The 10689-nt window shown below is 42.7% G+C and overlaps 1 protein-coding gene across 1 annotated transcript; it reads right to left on the reverse strand.

Annotated features, from left to right (window-relative positions):
- Positions 1-213: 213 nt before the first annotated feature.
- Positions 214-5273, reverse strand: LOC102001474 (3 beta-hydroxysteroid dehydrogenase type 3-like). The gene is made up of 3 exons (XM_005357084.2): positions 5083-5273; positions 3082-3246; positions 214-1025 (listed from the first exon to the last, which is right to left on the reverse strand). The coding sequence occupies exons 1-3, from the start codon at positions 5225-5227 to the stop codon at positions 214-216; spliced, it is 1122 nt and encodes a 373-aa protein (XP_005357141.1). The 5' UTR covers positions 5228-5273.
- Positions 5274-10689: the final 5416 nt, after the last annotated feature.

Here is a 10689-nt window from a genome sequence, read left to right on the forward strand (position 1 = left end):
TGCCAACAACTGAGCCTTTGGTTGGAGCAGCTGAGGCGCAGCTTCTGTTTTGCTGGGTAGAAGGTTGTGGCTGGACCAGAGGCTGGCAAGGCTTCTGGTGACCTGAAGACAAGTTGGCCAGTATATCAAGGGGAAGTGAAAGAGTTGGGTTGTGTCTTAGACCTGTTCTTGAGGATCTGATGGCACCAGGGCCATGTCCCTGCCGCCGTCACGTCACTGAGTCTTTGAATTCAGTGTCCCCTTGTGCTGCTCCACTAATGACCCGATCCACTCCGAAGTTTTCTCCCTGGCTTCCTCCCAGCTGACAGGCGGATCATAGCCCAGATCTCGCTGAGCTTTCTTGTAGGAGAAGGTGAACACACTATTTAACAGTGTGACCACGTAGCGGGTTAAGCGAGGCTGGTAGTTGTAGACTGGACGCAGCAGGAAGCTCACCACTTCCAGCAGGAAGCCAAGCCAGTACAGCAGGGGGAGAGGAAGGCTCCATCTGGAATCAAGGTGGAAACCCCATTTCTTGCTCAGATTGTAATATAAATCATCATAGCTTTGGTGAGGAGTGTCATCTGAGATGTAGTAGAACTGCCCTTGGATGTTTGGTGACTTCTTGGGGTCTCGTAGGCCCCTGGCAGCCAGCACGTGTGCCCAGGCCCCATTGCTCACATACACTGAGTTGGCCACGGAGAATTTGGAAATATTCCAAATAACGCCATTGTTTTCGAGAGCACTATTCATTACGCCCAAAAGCATTTGGCTTCCTTCTCCATAGATGAATGGGAGTCTTAAGGCACAAGTATGCAAAGTGCCGCCATCTTTCAGGGTGCGCCCATCGGCTGCCAGCACTGCCTTCTCAGCCATCTTCTTGCTGTATGGATATGGTTCAGACCACTTGCTTTCGTGATTCTCTTCCTCGCAGGCATTCCGGATAATCTCCTTGTAGGAGTTTGGTCCAGCCACGGACAGTGAGCTGCTGTAGATGAAGACTGGAACACTGGCTTCCACACAAGCATCCAACAGGAGCTGAGTACCTGCTCACAGAAAGCTTGCCATTACCGATAGGAAATAAACCAAAGGGCCCATTGTGGACAAAACATCAGATTCATGGCCTCCTCAACCCCACTGGAAGGGCCGCTACAGATACAAATGCCTTCTTACCTGATCTTGACTCAAATCGCCATTCTATAGCCATAGAATAACCCTAAAATTAGATTCTGGAAAACAGGGATTTCTAGGTTTCTGAATTCATAAAACTTTCTCTCTCTCTCTCTCTCTCTCTCTCTCTCTCTCTCTCTCTCTCTCTCTCCTCATGTACTTACTTTTCAGTGCTAGGGATCAAACCTAGGTTCTTCCTTATGTTAGACAAGGCCAGCCCCACTGAGCCACTGAGTCTTAGTTTGCTTTCTATTGCTGTGAAAGGGTTTATATATGGTTTAGATGTTCTCATAAGTTTCACTGAGGAAAGTCACCCCAGGAACAAAGGCAGAAAACCATGGAGGAATGCTCTTTACTACTTTGCTTCTCTTGTGCCCAGCAAGCTTACCCATAGAATGCAGGACCACCTGCCAAGGGGTGAGAGCTCACAGTGGCCACGGGCTCTCAAATATCAATCATTAATCAAGAAAGTAGCCCATGGATATCCCCAGAGGCCAATCTGATGGAAACAACTCTGCAGTTGAGGGTGCCTCTTTCCAGGTGACTGCTATGTTTCAAGGAGCTACAAACTAAAGCCAGCATCTTCATTCTGGAAAATTATTCCTTTCTGTTTTCTAAAAACTGGCATCAATAAATTCCCATTTACTTTGGGGATGTTGCTCAGTGGTTGAGCCTTTGCCTGTGTTGAAGGTTTGATCCCCAGAAACAACAACAACAAAAAAGTCAAAAAGATGACTCCCCCAAATAAAAGCAAACAGTTACTTATGTTCATGCATTTCCTTTCATTAAAGGAGGGCCAGCTTTTAATTCAAAAATTCAAGACACATTTTCTCAGACGTAGTGCAGAACTTACAGCATGCCCACTCAGGTATACACATATAAGCAATATGTATTTTTATTTTACATTTCAGGTAGAGTCTTATGACTGTGCAGTCCAGACTGTCCTGGAAGGTATGATCTTCCTGACTCAGCCTCCTGAGTGCTGGGATCACAGATGGGCACCAGTACCCCTGGGGATGCAGTATACACTCACAATTAGATGCTAAACTGACATTTTTTTCCTCATTTAGTAAAGACTAATACAGGATTGAGAATCCTAGTATTCCCAGCACCAGCCGCAGTGCAGGGTATGAGCGAAGAAGCTAGCTAGAACTCAAAGGGATCCTTTTGAGTTGGTAATGGAGAATCCCCAAACAATTAGTTGATTTGGAAAAGGAGTCTGAGTCACTAAATCTGGAGGTCACCTGGAGCATACATGCCAGGCAGGACCTCGGAGCACAGTGGTACTAAGAAGACTATCTTGGGGTTGGGGGGCGGTCAGAGTGATCGTGTTATATGGTAAAGTCCTTTATTAAAGCATATTGGAAACGACTTTCAGAGGCACTAAGCATTTAGGGATGGGGATTTGAGGAAGAGACTGTGCTCTGGCTAAAACCAGTCTTAAAGAGAAGACTGATGCTGATCTGAAGAGATGACGTTGTGGAAATTGAAAAACTGTTGCTTTTAAGAAAACAAGTGCTGGGTTATTTTTCTTGGCAGACCCCTGTGGAGCAGCTGTGATTGCTCTCTACAGAGGAAAGGCAGGGTCTGCTTCAGAGAGGCAGTGGGTGGATGGACATCAAACATTTGGAGATGACGTCCCCTCACTTTGGCAGGGAGGAACAGTGGAACTTCCCTAGCAGTGAGAGTGTCATGGCTGTGACTTTATGTCTTTCCACTCCTACTGACTGCCTGTGGGGCCACTGTTCCTCCTCGCTCAGTCCAGTGTCTTCTTCTAAACACCATAGCCCTGAGTTCTGCTTGCTGGGCTGGCAAGCCGAGGTAACCCAGAGCAGGGCAGGTGTTCCACGGTTGGCATCTCCCTTCCTGTCCTCATGCCATTTGGCCATTCAGATTTTCCCACTCACTCCGTATCTTCCTGAGGTACTGTACCTTTCAGATTGATATCCACGATGGTTTGTCTGGGAATGACACCTGAGATGTTAATGGCAGCTGCGGAATGAATGACAACAGAGATGCCCTGGCAGGCTCTCTGCAGGCACTGGGCATCCAGAATGTCTCCCTTCAGCACGGTCACCTTGGCTTTTGTCTGCAGCTCTGAGAAACACAAAGCAGCTCATTGGGAAACCTTGCTGCTCGGAATGGAAGTTTCCTGACACAGTGTCAGTTGCCCAGGCCTTCAAGGGCAATCACAGCCAGGGAATCCTGGGGAGGAGGAATTTGTTTCCTTTCTACTGAAGGAACAATAGATGCACAGCAGTCAGAATGCAGCATTTGTAGGGAAGGAGGGAGCATCGATTCCACCCCCATCCTTTTGTGGAAATGAATCCAAGCAGTAAGATGTCATTTGTGCTTTGCACATGAAAACAGAGATATGGAAATTCATAAACTCATTAAAACGATCGGAGAAGTGGTGGTAGTCAAATATAAAATGGGAGAAATAGGATTTGATTGACAGAGAAGGGCAATCACTTGTGGATTTGGACTGAGGGAGACGCAGAGGCAGAGTCCTGCGTGGGAAGCTGTAACAGCGGTCTCAGGTTGTGAATATTCAGGCATGAAGACATTAAGAGTAACCCTGATAAGGAACAGGTTACTCAGACTGTGTCCTCCAGAGCTCCAGTGAGGAGGACCCAGAAAAGGGAGGCACAAAGATGGAAAATTCAGGTCTGCCCTGATAGGACTCGATGCTTTCTGGGTCTGTGCTGAGTCCAAATGGAGAGTCAGCTCAATTACAAGGGGAAACTTGAGGGGCAAAGAGAGAACTCAGAATGGGCTCCAGTGAGGGTTTAGGTGAGTATTTCTTATCAGATACACTGTAAATGAGGCCTCCTCCAAGGGACCGTACTACATTAGGAGCAATGGGTTATCTTCAGGTTTCTCTCAAGTTTAGAGGATGATACCAGCAATCACAAAGCCACCTAAGTTAGTTCACAAATCTGACATTGTGCCCTATGCAGCCTGTCCCAATGCCCCACACTGGTTTGAGCTTCATAGTTTATATATGACTTTCTCAGTCTGCTATCTTCTTTTCCAGCTACCTCATAAAGTCGGGATCCTGATGTCCCTGGCAAATGCTGGGGAAAGTGTAGACAGCTCCAGGGCATGTCTGCGGACACGCATATTTCCAGGGATGGCTCTGTTGTTCCTCTGCCTCCTCCCAATCCATCCTCACTTCTCTGTGCATTCTACAAGCAAGACTCCTTTGGAATCAACTCTCTTGCAACAATCAGGTCAACTGAATGAGACAGAAGTAGAAATCTAGATCAGGAGAAATCCCTCTTGGGATAGACTCCAGCCTCTGCTGAATGTGTCTACTCTAGGCCCCCATCCCTTGTCAGGCAAGCCCAAGAAGTCCTTGAAGTAAGAAGGATAGGGGAAAGCCTTTGGGATGGAGGTAGATATCAGGATCTGAGTCTCTTCCTGTGCGCTTTTTCCTCTTCTCTGCTTTGCTACTGACTTTAGACAGACTGGGTCAAAAGGGCTGATATGCCAGGGCCGGAGGAGCCCAGACACAGGATAAAGTAGACTCACACGTCAGTTCTTTGGGGAGTCCTGAGATAGCAGGAGGAGATAACTTGAGTGTTATATGGTAGAGTCACGTCTCACACCTTGTTCAAGACACCACGGACTTGGCAATTCTGTGCCACATCATGGAGCTGATGTTGCGCTGTGGGGCTGCAGTAGAAAAACCCGAGAGAAGCTACCACATCCCAGCCTTTAAAGGACAGACCACCAGACCTGGACGCTTACCCTTCTTTGTCTTATTTTAGCTGCAGGCTCATGGAGAAATCAGTTGTCTTCTTGACTGTATGTGGCACCAACTGTGATTATCGCTGTTGAGCCTCTTTTACGGATCTACCTGTTTTTATTTGGTGACAAGAGACCCCTCCCCACCCCTAGTACATGTTCACCAGCCTCTAGGTCACTTACTGGATAGCTCCTCCCTGTGTTTTGGAGTGAAGGACCTGTACAAGACCCTGATCTCCTGCAGTTCTTTCTCCTGACTCAACATACGGACAACCCTCTGGCCCAGAAACCCTCCTGCTCCTGTCACCAGGCAGCTCCACCCGGGCATGGTCAACACAGGAAGCAGACCTCAGAGGGAGCAGGTGTGATGTCCGGTGACCCTGGGGAGGGGGAGAGAGAGAGATACAATTGATTGGTACAGAGTCATGGAGTTTCTACTGTGATGGCAAAGTAGAAAAGAGGCGTTTCCTGACCACTCCTTCATAACATCACTTCTGTAATTCCAAAGTGTGTGGATGTCTTCAGAAAGTCAGCAGAAGGTCAGTTTCGCAGCAGATACAAGGCATGCAACCTCTAATTCAGATCAGCCCTGACACTGAGACACCTTTGGTCTTTCTCATATTAGCTGCCACTTCCAAGGCAAAGACTGTCTTACCTGTGCTTCTAAGAAACCTCACACACAATGGGGTCCTACAACCTTTTACTATGTGTGGCTAGTTTCTACAGCTTCCCATAGACTTCAGAGACCCAAGCTTACATTGGTTGGCTCCCTATGAAGGATGCCACCAAGGATATGGAGGAAGAGATGCACAGGGTGAGAAATGAGAAACCGGAACAAGACTTCTACATTCTTGCTTGATGTAACAACCTTCAAGATGCCGTGGGATGTCTTTCTGTGTACTGTAAATATGTATTGCTCTCATTGGTTGATAAAAGAAGCTTCTTTGGCCTGTGGCAAGGCAGGATAGAGCCAGGTAGGAAATCCAAGCAGAGCTACAGGAGAAGAAGGGTGGAGTCTGGGAGATGCCAAATAGCCTTTCAAGGAGCAACATGCCAGGAGAATAATAAATGTCACAGCCATGTGGCAATACTTTAGATGAATAGAAGTGGGTTCATTTAAATGGAAGAGCTAGCTAGCAATATGTCTGAGCCATTGGTAAGACATTTATAATTGATATTTAGCCTCTGAATGGTTATTTAAGAACTGGCAGACAGGAGAGAAACCTCCATTTACAGCAAGAATGTCTAACTGTTTGGCTACCCAGAAGCTTAGGAGGCTGAATCCTCCTGTGGCAATTACTAAATCAAGACAATGCCCTACAGGTCGATATGATGTAGGCAATTTGAGATTTCTACATTTCCAATGAATCCAGGTTATGTTGTATACAACCAAGGCTAATCAAACATGGCCAAAGAGTAGTTTCACAGCATGTTAGATGTTAATATTCCTTTATTATTGTTTTTATAAACTTCTCTTTGTCCCAACTTCTTTGAGAAGCTCACAGGTAATTACATAGCATGCATATAAACATCTAAAAGACATTTCATTATTTATTAGAATAAATGACCTCTGATTATTTGTTGGTTGATTTGTTCTGATTGACAAGAGTAGGCGAACAAATCACCTTCTGGTAGAAACTCTCTAAGGCTTGTCCATTCTAGCCCATAGGCTCATGTGGCCAAGGATATCTATGAATGCAGCCCAATACAAAGTTTAGAATTTACTTAGAACATTATGAAAAGTTCTTTTCATTTTTTGATTCCATTGTGAGGTTCTTTGTAGGTGAGCAAGCCTGGTTGTTGTTTCAAATGGTTGGACATACCAGCATGGAAGGAGCTTGCAACCCCTTTTGATGGTTAAGGTGCACAAAGTCCCCAGTGTAGGTCCCACATGGGATGACTTTGCAGAGCCCTCAAGCACAGAAGCACGTGCTCTCTCCACAGAGAGCACATACATTTCACCCATTCACACTTCGAAAACTTCCTTCATATTTCCTGAAAGTGGTGTAGACAGACCTAGGTACACACTTAGATTATAGAACTCGATGGGTGAATATTTTCCAATTAGATACATACCCATTCTTATAATACAGTAATTTGCAAAAGAGGGAACCGTAATAGAAGAAGCCCATTGTAGGATGATTGTGAGCTTTTCTCTTCATGCCACCCACCCTCACTTTTCCAACTAAAACATCCCTTGAGACTCTGTGAGTAGCTTGCTTTGACAGTACCATATAGGAAAATATGCTCAGAGCTGACAGGAATCCCATCCCATCACATATGCAGGTACAGGAGACACAGCTTGCTTGTACACTGTCTGAACTTTTCAGCTTCCATAATTTTTTTAGCACTTTTGTTTCCTTTATTGAAAGTACGTTCTTTTCTCACATAATATTTCCTGATTATGGTGTCCCCACCCTTTACCCCTGTAAGCACCATCCCCCTCCCCTCTCATCTGGATCCACCCCCTCTCTGTCTCTCATTAGAAAGCAACTGGGTTTCTATGGAGTGATAATGACATGAAATATAATATAATAAGATAAAACAAAAACCAACACATCAGAATTGAACATACAAACAGTGAAAAGAGCCCAAGAGAAGGTACAAGAAACAGGGACCCACTAGTTTGCACACTCAGGAATCTCATAAAACCACTAAATTGGAAACTACAATGTATTGCAAAGGACAGGATTTTATCAAACAAATCTTTCACTTGCTTGGTCAGAGTTACCCCCAAGATATTTTATATTATTTGAGGCTAATGTGAAGGGTGTTGATCCCCAAATTTCTCCCTCAGTCCATTTGTCCTTTGTATATAGGAGGGCTCCTGATTTATGTGAGTTATCTATCTTGCTACTGTGCTGAAAGTGTTTCATAGCTTTAGGAGTTTTCTGGTGGAATTTTTTGATCACTTAAGTAGACTATCATACTATCTTCAAATAAAGATATTTTGGCTTCTTCCTTTTCAAGATGTACCCGTTGATCTCCTTCAGTTGTGCTGTTGCTCTAGTCAAGACGTCAGGCGCTGCACTGAGTAGGTATGGAGAGAGTGGACAATGTTGTCTTGTTCCTGATATTAGTGGAAATGCTTTGAGTTCCTCTCCATTTAAGTTGATGTTGGCTGTGGGTTTGCTATAAATTGCCCTTTTATGTTGAGGTATGTCCCTTGTGTCCCAGATCTTTTATCACAAAAAAAGGCGTTTTCTGTCAAACGCCTTTTTTTATATCTAATGAAATGGTTCTGTGGTTTTTTGCTTTCAGTTTGTGTATATGGTGGGTTACTTTTATTGACTTATATATGTTGAACCATTCCTGCATCTCTGAGATGAAGCCTACTTGATCATGGTGGATGATCTTTTTGATGTGATCTTTGATTCAGTTTGCAAGTAGTTTATTCAGAATTTTGCATCTATGTTCATGAAGGAAATTGTTGTGTAATTTTGTTTCTTTAAGAGGCTTTATATGGTTTGGGTATTCTGTGTTAAAACTATCTGACTCTGGGCTCTTATTTGGTTGGGGGACTTTTGATGATAGCTTCTATTTCATTAGGGGTTATGGGTCTGTTTAAATTGTTTATCTTATCTTATGTATTGAGAAAATGCTTTTTCTTTATTTTTTCCAATTTGTTGGAGTACAGGTTTTTAAAGAATCCTTATAATTCTCAGGATTTCCCTACTGTCTGTTGTTATAATTTTTCAGCTATAATTTTGTGAATTTGGATATTGTCTCTGCCTTTTGGTTAATATGTATAAGGATTTATTAATATTGTAGCTTTTCTCAAAGAACCAACTCTATGTTTCTTGGATTCTTGTAGTTTTTGTTTCTCTTTTATTTATTTCAACCCCGAGTTTGCTTATTTCTTGCTACTCCTGTTAGGTGTATTTTTTCTTTTTGCTCTAGAGCTCTCAGGTGTGCTTTAACTTACTAGTGTGATATTCTTTTTTTTTTTTTTTAAATATAGGCAGTTAGTGCTATGAAAGTGCTTTCCAGAATGTTTTCATTGTATCCCTTACATTTGGATATGTTGTGTTTTCATTGCACTCAATTCTAAAATTTTTAAATGTCTCTCTTTTTTCTGTCTTGTTTTTCATACAGTAGAGAGCTGTTTGCTTCCTTGAGTTTGTAAGCTTTCTGTTGTTGTTGATAGCCAGTTTTACTATGTGGTGGTCAGACAGGATACAGGGTGTTATTTAAAAAAATTTTGGATCTGTTGAGACTTGTTTCTTGTTCACGTAAGCGGTCAATTTTGGAGAAAGTTCCAGGAGGTTCTGATAAGAAGGTACATTCTTTTGTGTTTGCATGAAATGTTCTGTTAATATCTCTTTGGTTTCTATTTGGTTTCTAAGGTCAGTTGACTGAGCATTTCACTGTTTAATTTTTGTCTGGACAATTTGTCTGTGGGTGAGGGTAGGTTATTGAAGTCTCCCAGTATCAGAGTGTAAGGGTCAATATGTGACTCAAGCTGTAGTAATGTTCATTTTGAACTTGGGTGCCTATGCGCTTAAATGTTAAGAACTGTAATATCTTCTTGGTGGAATTTCCTTTGATGAGTATGCCATGTATTTCATTCTGTCTTATGATTTGTTGTGGTTTCAGGTCTATTTTGTTATCTATTAAAATGAGTATACCAGTTTGCCTCTTAGGGTCATTTTCTTGGAATATCCTTTCTAGAATGGTTTCATTGTGTTCCTTACATTTAGGTATGTTGGGAATTTATTTCATTCAATTCTAAAATGTTTTAAGTTTCTTTCTTATTTCTGTCCTATTTTTCAAAGAGTGGAGAGTTGTTCGCTTCCTTGAGTTTGTAACCTTTTATCCTGAAGTGATATCTGGCTTTGATACAAAGACGTGTTTCTTGAATCAGCAGAAAAAGAACAATAGAATTTTATATACATTCTCCTAGTCTGTGTCTCTTTCTTGAGAGATATCAATAAGCAGTATTTGTTGATTTCTGTTATGTTGTTGTTGGTGTGGTAGTGTGTGTGCTTCCCCCCTTTTATTTTGCTGTTCTGGAATTATTTATTCCTTGTATTTTCTTGGGTGTAGTTAAACTCCTTGGGTTGGGGGTTTTTCTTCTATCACATTCTGCAGGGCTCAATTTATAGTAGATATTGCTTAAATATTATCATGAAATATCTCATTTTCTTCATTGATGGCAATTGAAAGATTTCTGGGTATGATGGATTGGCTAACATCTCTGGTCTTTCAGAAACACTAGAACATCTGTCTGGGCTCATCTGGCTTTTAGAGTCCCATTGAGAAGTCAGGTATTGTAAACAGAAAAGAAAGAACAGTCCCGAATAATTACACAAAACTATACTAATTACAATACTGTTTGGCCAATGGCTCAGGTGCATTCCTAGATAGCTCTTACATCTTAAATTAAATTTTTATTAATCTGTGTATCGCCACGAGGCTCTGGTTTACCAGTAAGGCTGGCTATTTTCTCTTTTGACAGCTACATTGCATCTGCCTGATTCTACCTTATTTATCCCTGCCTTTAGGGAGAAAGAGAGTCACAAGTGACAAGGCTAGCCATTTTGGCAAGAAACTGCTCTTTTCTGGAATGCTTGACTATTGGTATGTTGTATAAACTGGACATAAAAGATCTACAGAAAAATGACTGCTGAACTTGCCAAAAGAAGGTGAGATGGTACTTCAGGGTTCCTGCATCACCAAAAAACCTCTCAGACATTCTGCAGGTCATAGAGTAAAGTTGACAGACTGCCAGTATAGCCAGAATAGATCTTCACATTTCCTGCTTTGCTGAAAAGTCTGCCAGATATTACG

The sequence above is a fragment of the Microtus ochrogaster genome, chromosome 21 (assembly GCF_000317375.1).
Source record: "Microtus ochrogaster isolate Prairie Vole_2 chromosome 21, MicOch1.0, whole genome shotgun sequence".
Lineage (NCBI taxonomy): Eukaryota > Metazoa > Chordata > Mammalia > Rodentia > Cricetidae > Microtus > Microtus ochrogaster.

What these genes read in the sequence shown, in the direction of transcription:
- LOC102001474 (XM_005357084.2), bottom strand. Translation starts at nt 5,227, where the DNA reads ATGCCCGGGTGGAGCTGCCTGGTGACAGGAGCAGGAGGGTTTCTGGGC. An exon ending in ACACAGGGAGGAGCTATCCA is followed by an intron (nt 3,247 to 5,082) that starts GTAAGTGACCTA and finishes TGTGTTTCTCAG; the next exon opens with AGCTGCAGACAAAAGCCAAG. An exon ending in CGTGGATATCAATCTGAAAG is followed by an intron (nt 1,026 to 3,081) that starts GTACAGTACCTC and finishes TTCTGTGAGCAG; the next exon opens with GTACTCAGCTCCTGTTGGAT.